Source organism: Sarcophilus harrisii, chromosome 3, assembly GCF_902635505.1.
Source record: "Sarcophilus harrisii chromosome 3, mSarHar1.11, whole genome shotgun sequence".
In the NCBI taxonomy this organism is placed as follows: Eukaryota; Metazoa; Chordata; class Mammalia; order Dasyuromorphia; family Dasyuridae; genus Sarcophilus; species Sarcophilus harrisii.
This window is the reverse complement of record NC_045428.1, coordinates 436,260,271-436,285,013: the sequence shown is the minus strand read 5'-3', so window position 1 is coordinate 436,285,013 and position 24,743 is coordinate 436,260,271. Positions and strand designations below refer to the sequence as shown.

General features: G+C 37.7%; 1 protein-coding gene across 1 annotated transcript in view; it reads left to right on the top strand.

Annotated features, from left to right (window-relative positions):
* The window catches only part of MTUS2 (microtubule associated scaffold protein 2), a 620,079-nt gene that overhangs the window by 161,122 nt on the left and 434,214 nt on the right, over nucleotides 1–24,743 (top strand). Inside the window, exon 3 of the mRNA XM_031960747.1 lies at nucleotides 22,078–24,544. Coding sequence (XP_031816607.1) covers nucleotides 22,328–24,544 — 2,217 coding nt within the window. The 5' untranslated portion in view covers nucleotides 22,078–22,327. The remainder of the gene's footprint in view (nucleotides 1–22,077; nucleotides 24,545–24,743) is intronic.

Below are 24,743 nucleotides of genomic sequence, written 5' to 3'. Positions count from 1 at the left end.
TTTAAAGTCACTGGTCTTTGAAGATCATTATTAAATTATCGGTGAAAAGGAGGGATATATTATGTCTGTTCCTGGGCATTTGGCTGAAGCTTTCAACATTGTCAAGCAGTTATCAGAGTAATGTCTTATTTAATTCTTGAAGCAAATATAGAAAGAATTATCATCTTCTTTCCTCTCTCTTCTTCCTAACTACAGAAGACACTTCTATTACACCAATATCAATTCTTCATTGTTGTTGAGTCATTTCAGGCATGTCTGACTTTTTGTTGCCCCATTTGGGGTTTTCTTGGCAAAGAAATTGGAATGGTTTGTCATTTTCTTCTCCAGTTCATTTTACAGATGAGGAAACTGAAGTGAGTTACCTAGAGTCACATAGTCAGTATGTACCCGAGGATAGAGTTGAAGTCAGGTCTTCCAGGATCCAGATAATGTGCTCTATCTACCTTTCATTGATCCTCACCCCACATATATAATGTAACATCTCTCATGGTGGGCTGCTTCTCCCTACTCACATAAGTCTCTCTACTTACAGAGTCATTGCTTTAGCACAAACTCTGGAAACTTCTCTCTTGGTTATTTCAACTGGATCTGTCTCAAGTCTCTCTGCATTCTAGTCAATCCTACATTAGAATGCCAAAGGGATTTTCTTTTAGCAGTGATCTAGATATATCTTTTCTCTTGTCAATTAAGTCCACTATCTTTAGGCTAAAATACTAGCTCTTCTAATTAGGTTTTAAATCTCTTTGCCACCTGGTTCTGATCTGTCTTTTTTAGCCTCATTGAACATATCTCCCTGCTGTATTCTATGATTCAGACAAACCAACCTCTTTGTTTTGCATGTACAACACACTACCTCCAGTCTCCATGACTGTGTATTGGCCATTGCCCATAAGCATTAAAAATTTCCTCTCCATCTCTGCTTCAGAGAATCTTCAGAGTCCTTCAAGAACCAAGTCTAGGACTACCTTTTACATGAAACTCTTCTCTATTGCCTAAACTTCTAGTGGTCTCACTCCTGAATACCTCCTAAATACAAGATAATACTGAACTACTTTGTATTTATTCTCTTTATATTAAGTTTGTATATCTATATGTGTCTCTATTTATATAAACACACATTTGCATGTGCTTAATGTATCTGTGTGTACATGTATGTATATGTGTAATCTACACATATATGTGTGTATATATACACACACATATATATGTCTGTATTTATCTTTCCCACTAGAGTCTAAGTTTGTGAGTAGAGATTATTGCATTCATTATATTTCTATTACTAGAGGCCTAACACATAGTAGATATTTAATTAACGCATCTTGATTGATTGATTTAAAGGCCATCTTTCAATTTATTCTTGAGACCTTTTTGGTCCAGGTTGGTTCTTGGTTAAGTATTATTTCCCCCTTTTCTTCTTTCCTCCCTCCTCTAAATTTTTATCTCTCCTTTAGTGTAAAGACATTTCAAGTGGGATAAAGATGCGTACCTTGGATATTAGATAACACTGCCTGTAAGGACTAGGGGATTCTTGATAGTATCACAAGTCACAGAGATAATAAATAAATACTTCTTTTCATTTAATCTCAGGCTCCTATATGATTGTAAAATCACTTAACACAAATATTTGGACAGGTTTGTCCCATGGTTTCTTCATGATTATATCAATCCTATATAAAATGGGTAAAAATGTTCGGTGAGGTTGAGGAAGATCATTACTAAAAAAAAAGCAGATCTAGTTAGGCTTCATGGAAGAAGTGGAATCATGGTTAGGCTTTTAAAATGCATAGAAAATCAGTAGGCAAAGAAGGTATGGAGGGCAGTTCATACAGCAAAAAAAAAAAAAAACCAAACAAAGGTACAGAGAAAGAAGAATATTTCTATATTTGGGGTATGGGAATTAAAGCATTTTGGCTGGAGCATAGAATGTATGGGGAGCAGTACTGTTGGATAAGGCTTCAATAGGCATAGGGGCATCAGAGAGTAGAATGCCTTCTTTGCCGGGAAAAATGAATTTGAATTTTACTTTTCAAGAAGTAAGATTCCCCTGAAGATTTCTGACATAGCATGAGTAAGAAAGATGATTCTGGCAGTGTTATGAAGATGAATTTTAGGGAAAAGAGAAAGGATAGAAGATTTGTTAGAAGAATATAGAAATAGTTTAGATGGATGATAACAAAGTTCTGTACTAGAATAGTAGTATTGGAAATAGAGAGACGGGAACAGAATAGATGCTACAGTTGTTTTGGAAGTGATATTGGTAAAATTTGGCCATTTATGAGAAGTGTCAAAGTAACTACAAGGTTGTAAACATGGGAGAATGGGTGATATTGCACATAGAAATAGCCAAATCAGAAGAAATAGATTTAGGGGGAAAGAAGATAATCTTGATTTGGGGATATGTTATATTTAAGACACTGGTGGGACATCTAGCTGGAGATGTTCTGACTTGGAATTCAGCACTGAGATCTATACTAGAGATAGACTAGATAGAATTCATTTGCATAGGGTTGGTAGTTGAAGAGGTAGGTAATTAGCTCAGGGAAGAGTGTTGTCTAGAGTCAGAAAAATCTGAATTGAAATCCCACTTCTAGACACTTAACTGTGTGACCATGGCCAGGACAATTAAATCTCTCTCTCTCTCAGGTTCCTATCTTTAAAATGAGATTAAAAATAGAAACTACTCAGGGTTTTTTTTGTGAGAGCAAAAATGAAATAACATTTGTAAAGTAGTTATCAAACTTTAAAGTGCTCTGTATAAATGCTATCTTTATTGTTTTTTAAAATGTCAGAATGAATAAGGAGAAACAAGAAGGAAGAGACAAGAAAAGTAGGGCAAAGACTGACCTTTTGGAGGAGGATAGGGATAGGAATAGGATTTGTGATTTATTTATATGGAAAACTCTCAGGTAAGGAAAAACTATCAATATGGGTTGGAACTTTCTCTGCAATTTGTAATCTTAGAGTTAACCAGAACAGTGCAATGTCTAGAAGAGAATGAGAAACTAGTAAAGGATTTAGCTCAGGAGTGATTCGCAGTGGAAAGAAATCTAAAAAGTATGGTGTCTCCAAAGCTAATGGAGAACATAATCCAGTAGGAGTGACTAATTAGTTAAATTCAACAAATGAGAGTGAAATTTCAAATAACTTTTGATGTTGTTCACTTGTTTCAGTAATAACTGACTCTTCACAGCCCCATTTTGAGTTTTCTTGACAAAGATACTGGAATGATTTGCCATTTCCATCTCCAGCTCATTTTTACTTAGGAGGAAACTGAGGCAAACAGGGTTAAATGACTTTCCCAGAGATACACAACTAGCAAGTACCTGAGGCCAGATTTGAAACTCCTGTAAATGAGTTTTCCTGACTCCAAGCTCAGCACTCTATCCACTGCACCACTATAATTTCATCCAGTTCACTAAGTCTATATTAAATGCCTGCTATTGCCAAGTACTGTGATAGGACAGACAAAAAAAAGAAACAATCCCAACCTTCAAGGAGTTTACATCTACAAAAGTAAGAATAGAACAAAGAAAATTGAGGTGAGAGAAAACATTAACAGTAGATGAATTCAGAGCATTGTGCAAGCATTTAAAAACCTACCATGTGTTATGCATAGTGCCAAATTATAGACACAAATTTAAAAAAGGCTGGATAGTCTCTGCTGTCAAGGAGCTCCTAGTCCAATGTGGGGGACAACAGGAAAACAACTGTGGTTTATGCAAACAAGTTGTTATTTGTCCTTTATCAAAGAAGGAGCATGACATCAGGGAGATGATGCCATGCCATGCAAGTAAATTGGATTTAAATGAGGAAGGCCTGTGCAAGGTCACTTGCCTCCAGAGCCATCTGGGGTCCAGTGGCCATCTATAGATGAGGGTGGTTGGAGATGATCTGGATTCAGGGGGGAACCTTAGCCTTTTTAAGCTCAGGTTTTTAACAGATTTCAGTCAGCTTCCACTTCCTCCTTAATTCTACTTCTTTCCCTCTATTATTTATCTCTAATTTACTTTGTATATAGCTTGTTTGCCTCAGGTTTTTGCAAGCAAGCTATATATAAAGTAATTTAGAGATAAACAGAAGGAAAGCAATAGAATTAAGAGGGAGGTGGAAGCTAAGCAGAGCATTAAAAGAAGCCCAGAATTCAGAGAGGTGAAGGTAAGGAGAGAAGTACACTCCAGAGATATGGACTAGCAAGTGAGACAATGCCCTGAAGCAAGAGAATAAATGTCAAGTTCAAGGCAAAATAAAGTATAGTTAATTAGCTGGCAGAAAGAGTTCAGCATGGAATAGTCTAATAAGTTGCCGGGAGCCATATTGTTGAGGGTAGGGTAATCGGACTCCAAATAAAAGATTTTGAACAAGAGAGTGGTCAGAGATGTACCTTAGGAAGATTATTTTGGCACCAGAGTGGAGGATGGGAGAGTGAGAGAATGAAAACAAGGAAACTCATTAAAAGATCATTAATAATGCTCCAGGCAAGAAGTAATGAGGACCTGAGATAGGATCTTGGTTGTGTAAGTAGAGAAAAGGGAACAGATCTGAGAGATGTTGTAGAGCTAAGAATGAATACAATTTGACAGCAGGTTGGATGGAGTGATGAGGGGAAGAGAAAGAAGCATGATTCTGAGATTACAGGAGAGGAGAATTTAAAGAATGGATGATAATGAATTTCATCTTGAATTTACTGCATTTCAGATACCTACTAGATATTCAGAAGGAAATAGCAAGTGGCAGCTGAATAATGAAAGATTAGAGAACAAGAGATAGATGCCAGAAGTATACATACATACATATGTACAACAAAGAGATTGATGATAGGAGGATACATACACACATACATACATAAGTATATATACATGGGCAGATGGGTGGTACAAGGTGATACATTGAATGGTACAGCTGGCACAGTGGATAAAGTGCCAAGCCTGGAATAAGAAAGACTCATATGCTTGAGTTCAAGTCTGGCCCCACATACTCACTAGTTCTGTGACTTTGGGCGCTCTATCTGCCTCAGTTTTCTAATCTGTAAAATGAACTAAAGAAGGAAGATACTCCAGTATCTTTGCCAACAAAATCCCAAGAAGTCATAAAGAGTTGAACTGGAAACAGAAGTTTTTGCAAGGATGAATGTTGAAAAATTACCCATGTATATGTTTTGTATGTAAAAAGCTATAATAAAAAATATTTTTAAAAGGAGTTGAACTGAATAGCAACATATACATTTTAGAGTCATATGTGTAGAGATGATTCTTGAACTCACTGGAATTCTCTAGGTGAAAGTATAGTGACAGAAGAAAAAAGAACCCAATATAGAGCCCTGGAGGGCGCCTTCACTAAGGGGGAAGGTAGATAAAAGTACCTCTAAGGACACTGAGAGGGAACAGTCAGGTAAGAGGAAAACTAGGAGAGAACAGTATCATGGAAACCGAGGGAAGGGAGTGTGTTCTGGAAGATGCAAAATGTGAAAAGCTAAAGAGTATTGAAGGAAGTTCAAAACTGAAAAAAGATCATTGAACTTGGCAGTTTAAGAGATCATTGATAATCTTAGAGCAATTCCAGTCAAGTGGGGGACTTGTGATCTATATTGCAAGGAACTGAGAAATGGATGGTTAAAGGGAAAGCAGAGACAACAAGTAGGTTCAACTCTTTCTAGAAATTTGTATTTGAGAGGAAATACACAGGATGGTAATTCAAGGGTAATGTAGGACAAAAAAAAAAGTGTTTTTTTTTAACAACAGGGTTGATCTGATTGTGTTCACAGACAATGGAAAAAGAGCCTATAATTAGATTAACATAGAAAGAGAGAATGATCAATGGCAAACTGCAGGAAGAAAGAATAGGTGAGAGCTTCTAGGGAATATATAGAGGGGGTTAACCTTGGTAAGAAGAAAGACTACTTGGCCAGAAACTGGAAACCGAGTGGATGTCCATCAATTGGAGAATGGCTGAATAAATTGTGGTATATGAATATTATGGAATATTATTGTTTTGTAAGAAATGACCAGCAAGATGATTTCAGAAAGGCCTGGAGAGGCTTATATGACCTTATGCTGAGTGAAATGAGCAGAACCAGGAGATCATCATATACTTCAACAACAATACTATATGATGATCAATTCTGATGGACATGGCCCTCTTCAACAATGAGATGAACCAAATCAGTTCCAATAGAGCAGTAATGAATTGAATCAGCTACACCCAGCGAAAGACCTGTGCGAGGTGACTATGAACCACTACATAGAATTCCCAATCCCTCTATTTTTGTCCACCTGCATTTCTGATTTCCTTCACGGGTTAATTGTATACTATTTCAAAGTTTAATTCTTTTTGTACAGCAAAGTAACTGTTTAGACAGGTATGCATATATTGTATTTTACTTATACTTTAACATATTTAACATATATTGGTCAACCTGCCATCTGGGGGAAGGGATTGGGGGAAGGAGGGGAAAAGTTGAAATAAAAAGTTTTACAACTGTCAATGCTGAAAAATTATCCATGCATATATCTTGTAAATAAAAAGCTATGATAAAAAAAATAGCTAAAAAAAAGAAGAAAGACTACTTTTTCAGAGATAAGAATAAAGGAGAAGATATTTGAAGATGTAGAGAGGGAAAAGAAAGAGAACTCTTAGTAGATGTCTTCTTTTTACCCAGTAATTACTCTGTAATCCTTTTCCAACTCAAAATTCTGAGGCAAACTATGAGGAAAATGAGAAAATAAGTGGTGATGAAGCAAAGGATTTGGATAGAGACAATTTTTTAAAAGAGGTTTAATAGTAAAGGGAACAGATAAGAGCATTTGCTCATTGGACTAGAAGGATGAAGGTGATATTTTTGAGGAGTGGGGAGACTTGAATATGTTTGTTTGCAAATAGTAAGGATTCAGTGGAAGGGAAGAAATTAAAGATGTATGAGTATGGACATATCTGCAGCAATAAGGTCCTCAAAGGACCTTATTGCTACAAAAGACAGTCTTTCTTTCCTCCCAATATCAACAACAAGATAAAGAAATTCACCTCCAGGGGAAAAACAATTTGAACTCATGAAGAAGAACAGCTTACACTAAGCCCTGTAGACTTTTGAACCTTGGGTTATCCTGACTTTATCCTTGGGGATGCCAGTGAGATTTATTGCTTTGTCCTAGATAGCAGTCTCTGGAACTTAAAACCTGTAGTCACAGAGACAAGAAGGAATCTATATATTATACTTGAATTCCTACGGTTAGTTGGTTCCAAAATCTAAGACCCAAAGTAGAAATCTAGCCCATCTATATGCTAATTTGAAATGTTAGTATCTTTCCAAAAGGTTACTAAAATATTTAAGATATGAAGCTCTTCATGCTTTTGTGTGTGTGCTTCCCCTTCTTCCTGCAAGGAAACAGATACTTTATGTCATCGTTGGTTCCCTTCTTGGTTAGCAATTTGGCAATATATGAGTCAGAAAATTGATTGTATCCTTTGACCTAGAAATTCCATAGCTACCTATTTATCTTAAAGAAGTCATAAAAAGGAAATATGAACATATCTTCATAAAAAAAATCATGCCTTTATTTGAAATACCCAGACAAGCAAGAAACAAGCTATATTTTCAGTATCGAAGGATGGCTTAGTAACTTTGACAAATTAATGTAATAGAACATTTAATGTAAAATATTAATATGAAGCATTTGAAGAAATGTTTATTGTTACTTAGTTGTTTCAGTCATGTCTAGCTCTTTGTTGACCCCATTTGAGATTTTCTTGGCAAAGATACTGGAATGATTTTCTATTTCCTTCTCCAGCCCATTTACAGATGAGGACACTGAGGCAAACAGGGTTAAGTGACTTGTGCAGCATTGTTGTGTTCTGCTTTCTAGAGCCCCCGCGTCAGGTGATTAAAATATACCGTCATAGTGGAGAAGTGATGAGGTGGGACTCCCGAGGATGGTGGAAATATGGAGTCCGTCCATTCCAAGTTCTTTCTCCCTTATATACCCTAATATCCTTATGTAACCAAAGCAACCCTGGGCATGCACTAAACATATATGGGACCACATAAACATCTTTCTATGTAGATTGCCATCTGATATTTCTCTGCTCCAATTACAACACAGGTTGTCATCGCCCCTGACTTCTCAGGAAGGCCGAGAGCCCTTAGGGGAGATGGGGAGCCGAATCAGACATTGTCAGCAGGTTCCCTCTGGGCTGAAGGGTCTTATACCTCACCCAGAGTTCCCCCACTGTCTGTGGCCCTCTATACAGCATCACTTGGCTGTTAAGTGTCAGCCAGATTTGAACTCAGGAGGAAGATTCTTCTTGATTCCAGGATTATTCTTGAGCCACCTAGCTACCCTCAAGGAAATACAGTGTAGGACTTAGGACTTTGTAGTGTCTTTGGTTCTTTTCAAAAATGATGAGCAAACAACAACAGTAAGAATCCCTATATTTATTTGATAATTATGTTTTTAACATTTAAAAAAATATTTCAAGGAGCTCTCTTAAGAAAGCATATCCTGTCCTTCCTTCCACAAGAGTTTGAAAATTATTGATAAAATTTAAAACTTCTTCCTACAGAAGCTACTGCTACTGTGCCCTCACCCTTCCCTCTGGGTAGAGGGCCCAGATTTTGTTTAATAAACTAAGGGTGGAGAAGGGAAGATCTTTATTTTCTAATAAGATTTATGTGAATGAGTGAAGGATTAGAGTAAAAAGTACTTAGTAAAGAATAACTGTTTAGACAAGACATTAGAACCTAGTTGGGATAGGGTTAATGTCCTGACAGGTCTTTCATGAAATTTTGAGTAGCCTAGTAGTTAAATGAAGAGTTGATAGATTGATTGGCATACCACTGGATGATATATGAGCCCAGGAACTTTAACCAGTGGGCTGGAACCATGGGTAATTAACCCATAGCACCTGAGACCTGCTTATGGCATTATAACACTAAACTATGGCTTATGTATTTTCAATGAAAAAAATGAGACCCAGAGAAATTGTGACTTGCTGAAGGCCACATGGGGAATTAGCAGCAAAAGTTGAAAGGCAAATAAGCATATCATAAGGAAAAAGGGACTGACAGCTGCCCCCAGATTATCAAAATATATCTTGCTAGTTTGGAATGGAGGCAAGATCTGACCCCTAGCGGTATTTTTTTTTTTCTTTTTCAGTATTTGAGTTGTGACACCATGTCTGAATAATAACTTCAAGTTAGACATTCATTAGGAAAAAAACCTTCAAAGTGGTTCTTAAGAGAAATGTTTTGTTTAATGGTAACAAACAGTAAACTCTGACATTTTATGTTCTTTGTACTTTTCAGCCAGCTGTGTGACCTTAAAGATGTGATCCTTTAAAAAGCCTGTTTGTTCCTTTCTTATATCATTATCAAAGATGTCCTCAGTACATGTATCAATTATCCTTATAAAGGTTGTTTAGACATTATGAAAGTCAGACAGATAGGGATAGTTATTTATTATCATATGATTATTTTTTAGTATTTTTGTTTGCCTTTTGGGGAGTAATAATAGTAGTCACATTTATATTGGGTGTCCCTCAGTACTGTTGTAAGCTACGAAAGTTTTAATATCTTAAAACACTGAGACTTTTGGGGAACCTTGTATAATGCTTTAATGTTGCCAGAGAATTTTATATGTATCACTTCATTTGATTCTCCAGTATGGGTAGAACATAAAGTTAGTAGTTATATTATTATTTTTAATATTTTGTGTAAATTTTCTCTCTTCTATCTTTTGCCACAGATAACACATAAATGATAATTATTTTGATTCCTTTTTATATTGAGTTTTTGCTTCTCCTGTTTTAAAGACCCTGGTCTTTGCTATAGCAACAACAAAAAAATGCTTATTCTCTTCATAAGCTCTGCAATGCAAGATGATCAGGCATTCCATGAAATGATATCTTTAGTCACACAATAAAAACAGCTGCCAGTTTTTAACTTTTTCCTTTTCTAAGAAGTCCTCTGAGTTATCTTTATGTATAATGGCAACTTTCTTTTAGAAATCATTTATGATAAGAATACCAGCATTCCACTATTAATATATTAACATTGTTATTCAGTAATTTCAGTTTTGTCTTTGGGATCCTATTTGGAGTTTTCTTTGGAAAGATACTGGAATGGTTTCCTTCCCCAGTTTATTTTACAGATGACTCAAGCAGGTTTAAGTGAGTTGCCCAAAGTTGTTTGAGGCAAGAATTTGAACTTAGGAGGATGTCTTCTTGACTCTAGACCTGGAAGTCTATTTGTTATGTCATTTAGCTACTCAGTAAGTTGTCTAGGATTGAATAATGGTGAGGCTTTGAGATAAATGGAGAAAGGCATAGCAGTTAGGTGATGGTGAATAGTGTTGGGCTTAGAGTAAGAAAGGCGAATGTTCAGATCTTGCCTTAGATATTTACCAACCTAATTGTAAAATACTAAAATAGTAACTTCTATCTCAAAAGATTAATTAAATGATGACTTATATAAAATGTTTTGCAAATCTTAAAGCATTAAAATGCTTATTGTTATTATTGTTGTTCTTTATGGAATAGGATCACAAAATCATAGATTTAGGGTTGGAACAAAAACTCAGTGATGATGTAATCCAATCTCTTCATTTTCAAAATTGAGGACCAGAGATGTTGAATAAGGCCCCACTTGTAGTAAGTAATAGAGCCAGGATAGGAGCTCTGGCCCTCTAATTCCCAAGCCATTTATTTTGGGAGGAAAATCATGCATTTAGAGTAGAAATTTCTAGTTTAATGTTTGTGTGTGATTTAAAAACAGTGGTTCTTAGTACCTTTCATCTTATTTCTGCTGATCTGAGACCAGTGGTGCAGCAATAAAGGAGGGGTGGGAATCGCATTCAAGACTAGGTAGCATTTGATATTTTCCTTTGTCTCATAGGTGGTCATTGCCAAAGAATTCATTACTAAATGTCCCTAGTCTATTTGTATTTAACTAGGCTGAACCATGGAAAGTCAACAGAATCTGCTGCCTGGATAATATGGCCACGCATGTAAGACAGAATGAGTGGGACGGATGCTAGACCCCCTTATCCAAACTGACCACTCAGAGGCATCTTCAGACACAAACAGAAAGCATCTATTTGGTCCTTGCAAGGAGAGCCCAAGCACTCCAGCTGAGCAGACATAGAACCTTTCAGCTCCCATCTGCCATTATTATGTCTGGCCCAGCGAGCCAGAAATAGTGAATTTGGTTAAAGAGCAAAAGACTTGGATGCAAGAGCAAGAGCAAAATTCATTGGATGGATTGAAAAGGAAGTAACCACTGACCAATGATCAGCAATGCTGTGTACTTCCTGTGAGTCATGCGATTTCCCAGCACTTAGGCCTAGGGTCTGATCCACTCTATCTCATAGACTTTCTGAGAAATCTTCCCTTGGTCCCATTCACTCCCTCTTCTTTATTTCAAACTTTGAAGATTTCTCACACCAGTCCTGATACATTTCTTCTACAAGGACATCCTTGTTACCTAGGCCTTCCTTGTTACCTAAGCCTTCAGGCTGGTCCCTCTTCAGTAATGACTGTACCCTGCCCTCTGCCATTTAGAACCAACATCCGCACATTAGTGGAGCTTTAAGGAGCCATTTGAACTACTCTAGTGATTAAGTGCATAAGCAAGTGGGTGACAGGATATTGCTGCTTAAAGCAATGAGCAGGAATCAGAGATCCCACTTCCACGGACTCCCACCATTTGTCTTGGAAACTCAGTCATCCCAGAACAGATTGGCATCTGGAAGCCAGTGTTATCTGTAGAACTCCAGCACTGTGGAGGCCCAAGGGCCTCAGGGCCATTATCCCATCCTTCCCACCTCAAGCAGTCCAGACCCAGACTCACTGGGACAAAGGGACAAAGGTCTCATCTTTTGGAGCTGCTTCAGGTTGACGAGGGATATAGAGCTCACCCTGCCCAGTGGGGTCCAGACTGAGAAGGGGAGTCAAGAGACTTGTAGGCAGGGGCAGCAGGGTCTGGTGCTGAATGTCAGAATCAGGTGTCAGATGATTTCAGGTTGACCAAGTAGTTGGATTTCATGACTTTGAGTCTGGAAAAAAACAACTCTCACAAGCAGATTAAAAATGCAAGGACTAAATATGAGCAAAAGAAAAAAAAATAAACAAAAGTGGAATTAATATGGGGCTTACTAGGGATAGTAACCAGGAACCCCTCCCAGAGGAAGACTGGCAGGGAGATGAGGCTATGGTGAATGTATCTCATCCAGAAAACTTTTCCTAGGATAAATGCCAAAGAATGTTTTCCTCAAAGGAGTAGGGGTGATGGGTGGAACATTGTGGCTTTGAATGAGTGTTATCTGCTTTAGCAAAAACTCTAGTCCTTAGTCTTACAAGGGAGAATTTTACCCAATTACTACAGGTGTTAACAAAACCTAAAGCAGTTTGAAGGCCCTGCAAGGGGGTATATGTGTAGGCCTTTTAAACAATCTTTTCAGAATTTACTTGCCTGGGAAGTATGAGGGAATGCAGGAGTCAGTAGTTGAGAATTAAAGGTACCATGGTCACCAGCAAACAGGCTGCTGAATCTGCAGGCTTGTTTCCCTTGGCCTGATGTGAATTCCCCTGCTGGTGTCCTTTACAAGATATAATAGAAACCTCTTTAGGCCTATGAACAGCTTGCAGTAATTGTTTCCCTGTGTACTTAATGGGGGAGTGTTTTGGCTGTCAAACAACATCCCCTTTCTTTCCATATAGCCCCATTCAAAACATGTTGGAGTCAGTATAGATAATTCACTTTCATTCCTTTCCCCAATTATAAAGCTCTGATATAGGCAAAAATGCTCTGAAGCATTTCGGGGAGGGGGGGGAGAAGGGGTAGAATCTCCAACAATTGGCTCAGGATGAGCTTAGGAGCTTCCTCAATTAGAAGGGCGGTGGCAGCAAGTTCTAAAGCAAGGGGCTTCATCTCAAAGACACCAAATTTCTTTAAAAAATAAGCTAGGGTTTAGTATAGGATTCCAGAGACCCCTAGGACCTGGCCCTGCCTTCCATCAATGTTATAAAAAGTAGGGCTAAGGGCCATGTAATAGATTAGTTTAGCTTTCAGGTCTGATCAGGGAGTGATAAGATAGTCTGCTTCCTCTCCCAGTAAGCAAAGGGAGATGACCCAAATACTTAGGCAAAGTGGGCCTTCAGATAAAGAAATTTAAGAAGCAAAAAAAGTTTTATAGCAGCAGCCAGAGAAGTCTCCAACGCTGGGCTGCAGACTTGTATTATGCCTCCTATCTTCTACTGACCACTTGCTCTGATTACAGAAATTTGGTATAAGAGGAGAAAGCAAGCTCATGATTATATAATATAATCAGTCAAAACTGATTCTTCAGAGCTTCAATCTGAGAGTACATACATGACAGGATAAAGCATCCTTAACTCTGATAATCAATCATGTAGTCACAATTCCACCTCATAGCCAGTCTCAGGAATAATCAGGTGGGAAGCAAAGAAACAGAACTGGGAAACTGAATCAGAAGGATCCCACCTTAAGCAGAGGCTAAGGTTGTCCTCCCAGCTCTTGTCCAGATAAGCCATCCACCTGTTACAGTTCTGGAAGGCATCCCTCTGAGTAACTTATGACATTTATATCGAATGGAGGGTTACTGACAATGATCCATCAGGCAAGCATATCCACATTCAAAACTCAAAACAATATTAGTTACAGTCCCAAGAAATTTCATCTCAATAACAAGTTTCAATAATCAGGGGTTTCAAGGCTATATAAAAACAAAGGAAAAAAAAAAAAAAACACTTACAAACCATTGTGTATAATCTATCATATATTCCTGCAAAACAGTTAAAACTAGTGCAGGGATATCAGGTGAAAATTCTGCTCTAGGTACTTCCAAGAAAGCTGTAAATCATATTAAATAATTTGCTAAAAACAGATGGAGACCTTGGTAGAAATAATCTTTGCAGTTCTAATAAACCTCTTAGAAAAGTTTTTTACATTGTTAAGCAGTGGAATCTTTGATACATCATCAAAAATGACCTTGCTTTAAAGCAGCCATAAACTTGAAAAACAAAAACATTCAATTAACATCATGCAAATGTAAGCTATTCCTTTAAATAATAAAAGCAATTAATATTAAGTAATTTCATTTAACCAGCAAGGGGGTGGGGGTGGGGGTGGAACTCCAGTGAATGGGTTTGTTCTCTCACTTCTAAGAAGCAACCATAACCAGTGAAGGGAGGGGGGGAGTTAAATCTTCCCTTTTCTAAGCTGACAGATGTTTCCCTTTCCCTTTTCCCCATGCCACTTAGTGTCTTTCCTAACTTCACCATGCTTCCCAACCCCATTTCTCCTTATAGCTAACTCTTTTAGGGTGCCAAGTCCTCCCCAGGACCCGGCCTGCCATCCAAGGACATGCCCCAACCTCATTGGGTGTCTCCTTTCCCCTGGCAAATATAAATTTCCACTAGAAGTCTGCCCCTTTCCATAATAAATATACCTTTTACCAAAGATAATGGCCAATATGAATTCCTCACATGACCGAACCCCAACTTTGGTTCCTATCCTCATCTGATGTCTACCTAATCCACATAATACATAACAATTTTAGGTTTCAGTATTACGATAATAACCCCAAATAATTTAGTTAGCAATTTCATAATTTTCATAAGTGATAGCCAAATAAACATAACATAGACTATCACAGAAATGGATAGGAATCTCATATTATTTAACAGTCATTTCCAATTTCAACACACACACCAATTAAAAAGCTATTTTAAAAATCAATACTTTACCTTGTGATATTTTAACTAAATGTTCCATTAAACTATCAGTTGCTTTTGCAAATCAATTTTTCTTATCCCTTGTTTGTAAAATCATCTTTTTTTTTAACTTTAAGATTCACAATATAACTAATATCTACATAACTTTGGACCACATTTCATAAAACTTATACATGTGTCCAACAGAGCTGACAAAATTTTAGAGCATAGTTGATAATTTTTACAAATTATATAATATACTTTTTGTCGTTGTTGAGGCAGTTGGGGTTAAGTAACTTGCCCAGGGTCACACAGCTAGAATGTGTTAAGTGGCTGAAGCCAGATTTGAACTCAGTTTCTCCTGACTTCAAGGTTGGTGCTCTATCCACTGAGCCACCTAGCTGCTCCCCCAATATACATTTTAGAAAGAAACATACTTCATTTAATTAGGGGAAACAAATATGTGACCCCCTAAGCTAAGATACCAGAACTTTGTTTTAATAATCTATTTTTTAATTTAAAATCAAATCAAATACAGATTTAAATCTTCAGTATTAATGTTTCAATATTTGTCCACAAATTTCTAAGATCTTGATCTTAAAGTAAACCAACTCACAGTTTTAGCATATACCTTTTAATAGTGATCATCTCATATCATTGTAAGAGATTCATCATATAAAATTTACAGTTCATCTTGATATCTGAGGAGATGGCCTTAAGCTCAACATCCCAATGTAAAAGCCAATCATACTTTGTTCCTACTTAACAAAGTTGTAGATTATTAGTAAACTCATTCCTTCACTGGGACCTATGTAACTCAAACAATTTATTTCTCAGGGTTTATAACCTCACAGAATTATTTTAAGAAGTTTAACAAATTTACATTTAAGAAGCATTCCAGAAGAAGATACCTCTTCACTTCTTCTCTGTTTACTTTCTTTGATTGACAATCAGCTTTCTTTGTTCTCTTTTTACCTCCCCCCATTCAGAGCTGCTTAGTCTCAGGTCTCCAGATTTAAAATGCAAACCTAATGAAGATAAGATTTTACTCCCTTTTTTCCCTCTATGAATTAGAAAAGGCTTGGGGACTAGGCTGTTTGTTTTAAAAGTATCTGAGAGCTTTTCTGGTTTTCCCAAAGTCAGTGCAAAAGGATTACAATTTGTATAAAACTGCTTTTACTATCATATCTCGAATAACAAATTTCACTGAACTGATTGAGTATAGTTTCTTTCTCTTTTTCTTACCCCTTCATCCATGTGTCCTTGTTGCAGTTAGGGAATAGGGGAAGGGGGAAGAAAGAGAAAGAGACTTCCTTTACTTTATGCACTATCGTCTTTGAGGAGACCTTAATTTAGTTGAATTTGCTTCTAAATGACTTTACACACACATAAAATTCATTTATCTCAATGTTGGTATTGTATGTTAGTCACATCTAAAAACCCATATAAAGTTACCAAATATGAAGCAATTGAATCCAATAAAGTAGTTAATATTCACATAACATTTGTTTTATGCTAAGCATTTTTGCAATCTTGAAATGACTAATTGCCAAATTCCCCAATCATTGCTCTCAAAAATTAGCTTACTTTTTTTGCAGCCCCTGCTTGACCAGTGCTGGTTTGCAGGAAAAAGTTAGGTCTTTTTCTCTCCTTCCTTCCTTCCTTCCTTCCTTCCTTCCTTCCTTCCTTCCTTCCTTCCTTCCTTCCTTCCTTCCTTCTTTCCTTCCTTCCTTCCTTCCTTCCTTCCTTCCTTCCTTCCTTCCTTCCTTCCTTCCTTCCTTCCTTCCTTCCTTCCTTCCTTCCTTCCAACAAAATCTAGCTCACAGAACATACATGTTACAGACATTCTGCATAAAGACATGAATATAGATAAAGATTACATGGAAGATGACCCTCCCTTCCCCACATAAATGACAGCAATATCTCATCAAATTCTGGTGAAATTTTATATTTTCTTTTGCTCAGACATTTGGTTTGGACTACTCCTTGCCCTCTCCCTCTGGGTAGAGCAGGTCCAATCTCATAGCTTGAGATCCTGAAATACACAGAACTGACCTCTCAACTAGGATCCCCAATCCTGGAGGGGAGTCCCCTATCCAGCAGTCATACAGAGCACCTTTGACTCTATTCCATTTATTAGGACTTCCTTCTGGCTTAAGGAGGTACCCCTTAACCTTGGATCACCACGCTTTTATGATCCCACGGTTCCAGCCTAAGGACAGCCCAAGGGCTCTCCCTGGGGAGAGCAGCACCGAAATGGACAGCTCCTTGCCCTTCTGTCCCTGGATTACACATGCATGATTTAGCTAACTGCCACTCGCCCCCAGGCTGCTGCTCCTTCTTGAGAGACTTGTGTTCCTGTTTGTATCCTTGCCAGAGAGGGAGGCTGAGAGTCTGATCTCAAGGGTCTGAAGCTTAGGCATAGGGTCTTATCCACTTCATCTTACAGACTTTTTGAGAAATCTTCTTCTGGTCTCATTCAAGAATATGGAAAGAAAGGTACAGACTTTACCTGGGTTTTGTAGTAGAGATATATATAGCATGTCAACAATGTCATTCTTTACAGGTAAATAAATACATATATTTACTAAATATGTATCTTTATGTATATATTATATGTATATTTATATACATATATATTTCTTTGTACATAACTACACATCTATATAGATATTTGCAAAGAATATATACACATATATGTGTGTATAATTTTCTGGATTATATGTCCTGATTTTCATTTATGTGGCTTTTCCATTTATTTATATAGTCTATGTATAATTTGGATTTAACCTTCTTGACTTCTCCATTCTCTGTCAGTAAAAGGCCTCATTTATTCATATAATGGAATGTTCTAATTTTCAGCTTACAAATTTACCCAGGTTACAAATTTATTAAGCTCCCCTACTATACGCCAAGTACTATGTTAAGTGCTAGGGATACAAAAAGAGGCAAAAGATAGTCCTTGACCTCAAAGAACTTATGATCTAATCCAAGAAGCTTCATGAAAAACATGAGATTTATGTGTTTTTTCTTGAAAAATTGGGAAAGTTTAGAGAGGAAAAAAAAAAAGGAGGGCTTCCCATATATATATATAGGAAATCACATAAAGAAGGATCAGAGATAGGAATGCATAGAACCTGCTGAGGTCTAGGACATGTATAAAGGAGGGAGAGAAGAAAAAGACTAAAAGGTAGGTTAGAGTCAGAGTATGCCAGGGCAACGAGTTTGTATGGAGCCTGAAACTGGACCAAATAACACCTGGAAGTACTAGGAAGCAAATGCAATATATTTGGTTAATGCTACCTGGGGAAAGGTACTACTGTTGTGAATAGCCTCCCAGCTCAATTAAATTGCAGGATCTTTGGTCTTCAAAATAAAATAGTTTTTCTCTTTAGTGGCAAATAAAATGGATAGGGTTGCTACATTAGCATCTTTTATTTAATTACATGTGATTATAAATTATAGGTCAGAACTTTTTTATGATCACATTTTACATTCAAAATAAAAATTTATTTTATCTTTGGCAGACTAGGAAATGATACATTTGTTTATATCAACTTTGACATTAAACCTTCTGACAATAGTCATGCGTCTGTGAGAAATCAGTTGTTTAGGCTCTTCGTGTAATTTTGTCCTATAATTAAATAATGGTTTTCAACTATTTTTATATCTTATTCAAAGGGTGCCTTGCTTTGAATTGTTTTTACTCAACCATGTCATTTCTTTATATGTAATTAGATACATATATTTATATGTATCTTTATATATGTATTAAATGTATTTTTTCCACACACATATATATGTATATGTATGTATATAGTACATAGCTACATATCTATCTAGATATATGCATGTATAATTTTCTGGATGACATGTCCTGATTTTCATTTATGTGGATTTTTTATTTACTTAGTCTTCTAGTCTTAGTCTTCTACATTCTCTTTCAGGAAAAGGACTCATTTATTGATTCATGTAAGGGAAAGTTCTCATTCCCATGAAGGGAAGTCAGCCATCTGATTGGACTTTAGTTCTCTAGGAGGCCCAAACCATATGGATATTGGTACTGAAAGGCAGAAAATGTGAGCAAGGAAGAGGGGGGGAAGGAAGGAGAGAGGGAAGAAGAAAGAAATAGAAAGAAAGGAAATAAGTATTTATATAGTACTTATTATATCCCAGACACAGTGCTATTTTTATACATGTATCTCATTTGATTCCTATAACAACTCTGAGAAGTAGATGCTGTTATTATTATTAGTCCATTTTACAGTTGAAGAAAGAGAAGTTAAGTACTTTAATTCATAAGTAACTGAGAGTAGATTTGAATTCAAGTTTTCTTAACTCCCTTGCTGGATTGATTCTTTTGAGTAGGCAAATTAGGCTATCTTTTGCCTCAATTCTTATTTAGTCTTAAATCATTAAATGGGTGTAGTCTCAGATAAACAGACCTGGAAAAGACCTTAGCTTAAAAAGGCCCAAATCTCCCACTCTATTTGGGGCCACCTACAGTCATCCTAACTTATGTTTTCCCATTGAATTCAGATAACTCTGGAGGAGAGAGTGAAACTAATGATTTTACATGGTCGTTTCACTTAAATCTAATTCACTAATGTCAGTGGGAATGAAGTACAAAAACAACGATTCTGCCTCCAGATCCAGGATCCTATCCACTATCCAGATGCTTCTAAGACTGGCAAGAATGATAGGGAAAAATAGGAAAAATAAAGAATAGATAATGCAAGTAGTGTAGAAGTAGTTAGAGAAGCGATTGTGAGGGGAAAAAAAAAGGAGATGGTGATAAAATTTAATACAAAGAAAAATAAACCTCTACCTATGATAGGTACCATGCTGCCACTAAACTGCTTTGTCCCACCACCATTAATATCACCACTACCATTGTACACTATGCTAGATATGGACTTGGTCAAGTAGTCTAGGGATTTCCTCTTTGCTAGTTTGCCTATCTTTTAATGAACCCTTTATTTCATAATCTGAAAAGAGTATTTGGCAGGACAACAGGTTCCCAAGAATATTCTGTGTGACGTGTATATGTATGCTGTAAGAGCTCATCATATTATTTATAGTATAACCATTGTTTCCTGTAGCCATCCTCGCTGCCATGATGTCTTCTTCTGTAGAGTGTGAAAAAGTCATATGCAAGAGGAGCAAGAAGAACAGGGAAAACCCATTATTAGCAAGCATCCTAAGAGAGACAAAAGCAATACACTTAATCTCATAGATGTTCTTTGGCACTTCTGCTTCAAGTCATCCAATTTCAGTGTCATTGCATTGAAAATCATTTCCTTTCCATGATTTTCCTCCTTTCTGTTTTCCATCCAATAGGAAATTTCAGATCTTTTTAAGGCATTTACCAGCCAGTCACTCACTCAACAACAGTTATTAGGTACCTTCTAAGTGCTGTTTAATATGGTAGGGACAGGGATAGTAAGATAGAATTTAAGCTGTTCCTGCCCTTAAGGAGCTTACATTCAATGGGAAAGACAGTATGTATGCATGTATATATGTATGCATGTTGTCCTTCGTTCTGGAAGAGCCCCATAACATCAGGGAGGTGATGCTGTGACAGGCAAGTGAATTAGATTTAAGTGAGGAAGGCTGGGCAAGGTCACCTGCCTAACTTTCCTCTCCAGAGCCATCGGGATCCAGGTGCCAGATATAGACCAAGTTAACTGGAGATGGCCCTGCATGAAATGTTGTGTATGTATATGTGTATGTCTATATATATATGTGTGTGTGTGTGTGTGTGTGTGTGTGTGTGTATGTATGCTGTTATTTAGTAGTTCCTGACTTTTTGTGACCACGTGATAGTGCGATAGTTATAATTTCTTTCTCCAATGTGTTAAGGTAAACAGAGGTTGAGTCATTTGTCCAGAATTACACAGCTAATAAGTATTTAAAGCCTAATTTGAATTCCAATCTTCCTACTTCAGGCCTAGCAGCATTTGTAAGTGTGTTTATATGTAAACATGTGTTTATGTAGATATGGAAGTATATATGTGCGTCTATAAGGGGATTGAGGGGGTAAGGAATTGAAGTGAAAGTGTATTCAAGTATACTTCACAGAACAACTTAATTCATGCTTTATTCCAATCCAGTATTGTCCCCCGACTTCATCATATTTACAAAATAAATATACTGAGTGATTGGAAGAGGGGAAGATGGTGCCAGATAAAAAAAATTATATTTTCTTCTGAGGTGCTGATGGGTTTCTTGGGGTGACTTATCAAGATAATGAAGATAACTTAAGATAATTAAGATAAGATAATTATGCTTGCAATAGAACTGGAGGTATCTGTTTTATACATTTTTCACTGATTCATTAAAAGCTAGAGTATCTTAGCTGGTTAAATTCGTTATTTTTCACAGAAGTAAAATGTATCTCTTCTGGTGAAACAAAAATCTAATTTTTTTTTAACCAATTAGAATTTTTACTACATGTTTAAGTGTTAACAAAAATCTTTTTTTAGTGAAGAAGTGAAGAATTTAGATACACATACAAATACACGTACACACACATACTCAGACACCAATAATTAAATAACTGCTATTTATATAGAACATTAAGACTTGCAGATTGGATACATATATTATTTCTTAGGAGCCTCACAATCACTTTCTGAGAAGTATCTCCATTCTACAGAAAAGGAAACCTGAGTTTCAGAGAGATTAAGTGGTTTGCTCATACTGATCTAGTTAGGAAATATAGGTGACAGGCTAGAATCTAGCATTCTTCTGAGTCTGACTAGTATGTTTCCCACTCTACCTTGTTACTTCAAGATGTAGTGAATAAATCTGTTCATTTGGTTGCTGGATCTAGTCACAAGAGTCAGGTATACATCCTGATTCTTCAAAATTAATTAATTAAAATTTTTGTTAATTGTCGACATTGGACAAATCAACTAACCTCCCTCTGCCTCTTCTTCCTTACATAGGACTGCATATACTTCTATTTAGGACTAGAAGGATGAGATATTATTCTAGATCATCAAGAGGCAGCTACATGGTACAGTGGATGAAACTATGTATATGCCTAGAGTGAGGAATCCCTTCATTCCAATCCAGCTTAAAACACTTATTAGCTCTTGTTTTCTAGGCTCTCATTTTCTTTAAGTATCAAATGGGGGTCCTAGTGACACCTATCTTGTAGGGTTGTGGTGATCAAATGAAATAATAATTTAAAAGCACTTAACACAATGCCTTTAACACAGTTTGTCCTTAATAAATGCTTGTTGGCTTTCTTTATGATACAATTTTAAATGTGTCAACTGTGAAATTATATAATATCCCTAAGAATCTCCATCTTCCAACATGACAGTATGTTGTTTTTGTTCATTATAGGTCAGATGGACTAACTGGCTCTCATTCTGAAGGAACCTAATGGATCAATTACCCTGCTGTATGTCCTGAACATTGTTTGGGTCTGAAAACTGTTCTAAAATAATTAAATTGGGACAAAAATGTGAAAGTGACACGGGACTCCAAGCAGCCTGAGAAGCAGTTTCCAATTAGTTGTTTCACAACTGGGAAGAAGCACTTTTAGATTTTAGTTGGGCCTCCAGGAAAGGCACCTCCCCACTGAAGGATTAAAATGAGTGCCCCGTTGGTTCCCAACAAGTCATGTTATACTCAGGTGCAAGACAACAGAAATGGAGTGAAAAACAATAATGAAAGCCTCCCTAGTGGGGGAGATACAAATGCCAACCAAATCACATCAGAGGTGAGTCCCTCTGTTGGTGAGACTAAGAGATGTAGTCTTATGGAAGAAATCGGAAATGGAAACCTAGGTGGGCCAGAGGCAATCACCCAACTTCACAAGGACTTTCACCAACTTCAGGGATACAGTAAAGAAGCCCAGAGTGGCCACCTCAGTCTGAAGGAGTTGAAGGTTGCTTCTGCCACCCTGCACAGAGATCGGAGAGAAGAGTACACAACGGAGGAAGCTGTCGATGCCCTGTCAATCCCTCAGCTGATCCAGGGGCCAGAGCTATCCAGTTTGAAAAATGTTGTGCATGGGGCCCACCCAGAGCATCTAAGTGATGCTGACATTATCCAGTGTGTGTCTAAAGAGAAATTGGCCAAAACCCAGGGTAGCAAAGAACTGAAAAGGCATTCTTTGGAAAGAGCAAGCAGCTTTCCTGCTAAAATGGAAGCATTCACAAAAGAGCAGGCCACCAGCTTGGCTCATCCTGCTTTGCTTGATTCTATCGAAACATCATCACCTCATGTTGCTAGTGGTACAGAGAAATCACAGACGACATCAACAGATCCCCTTCTAAGGGCAACTTTTCATCCAAATGACAATACCTCAGAGGAAAAGATTGTGTTTTATCCTAAACCATCTACCTCAAAAACCAAGGAAACTCTTCTCCCAGAGACCCACTCAGATGGGAGAAATTCTCTGAATATTGGCATTGAAAGCACACCCCACCCTGCACACAGAGATTCTCCTCTCATTTTCACCACAGCACCTGGGAGAATCTTGAATAAACCAGAAGCACAATTAGGTCAGGGAGAGGAGGGGCCCAAACTGGGGGTGAAAAATGTACTGTCCTTGCAGCCTGAGATTGCTTGGGAGCAAAAAATGCTCCGAGTTGAATGCCTAGACTTGCCGAAGGTAGAAAGCATGGTGACACTGGAGAAGAAAGGATGGCCTGAGGAAAAAGAGGGAGGTACTGGGCCTCACCTTCAGGGCCCAGGTGAGGAAACAGTGGATCCTGTCATAAATCAAGCAACTTATACAGACAATAGTCAAGTACTTTTGGAGTCAGGGAGAGGAAGTAGTGACAAAGAGAAGAGAAATACCCTGTGTGATGAAGTTTCAGTAGCTACTGCCCAGAAAGTGGAGTCCATTCTCCCTATTGCCTCAGGGACTCACAGTGAGCACCTCAATGGTGAAGGTATGCTAGCCACAGCTATGTGCTTAGATGAAGCTGTTCCCATAGTTGATGGTCATGCAACATTTACTCCTGACAGTCTAACTGAAAGCAAGCCCTTAAATGTTAATGAGAATAAAGGCATGGTAGTTGGAGGAACCATCACAGCCTCAGCTCTGGACCTTTTGGGCCAAGCAAATGGTGAAACTGAGCACCCCACTCATCAGGAGAGTGATTTAGAAGCAAAGAAGGATCATCAGACTGCTAATGAAGCAGCCAATGGGATGGAGACAGTCGCAGAAAGAACAGCTGGCTTCCTTGGTGTTCCTAAATCATCCCAGGCAGGGCCAGCTGCGGAGATGAGCCACCAGCCCATACCATCCAAGAGCAGGGTGAAGGACCCTGACTCATTTCACAGTGACACAGTGTCATCTTCCACCCTGCCTCCCACTGACAGTGCGCAGTCACTGAATATGTCTTCTAAAGTGCCTAATAAGACTGCTTGCAACAGCGGGATTCCCAAGCCAATCCTGGGGCATTCCAAGGACTCCCCTCCCATCCAGGGAGAGATTGAGAGGGACTTTGTAGAGAAACCTGAAGAAAAGATGGAAACAGAGCCCATTCTCATCCCCAAACCCAAACACGTCAGACCCAAAATCATCACTTACATCAGGAGGAATCCTCAGAATCTTGGCCAGGTGGATTCTTCTTTGGTTCCAATGGGGGTCCCTTATACCCCTCCAGCATGTGCTATGCCCCTGCCAAAAGATCAGAAGACAGCAAATGGTGAGCTCAAACCAGCCACTACTCTCTATGAAAAGTTTAAGCCAGACTTGCAGAAACCAAGAATCTTCAGTTCTGGATTGATGGTTTCGGGAATCAGGCCTCCAGGACATCACTTTAGTCAAATGAGTGAGAAGTTTTTGCAAGAGGTAAGAGAGTGAAGTCTCAGTTTGAGGTTCATGATTTGTGTTTTACTTCTTACAGGAAGTGTGCAATGATGTCCTTCTGGAAAGTACCTGATCTTAATGGATGCAATTGATATTTTTAACTGGAGAGATAAAGTGACTAGACACTGTAGCATCATAATCCGATATGATAAGTAGAGCATAATCCATTTACATATACCTT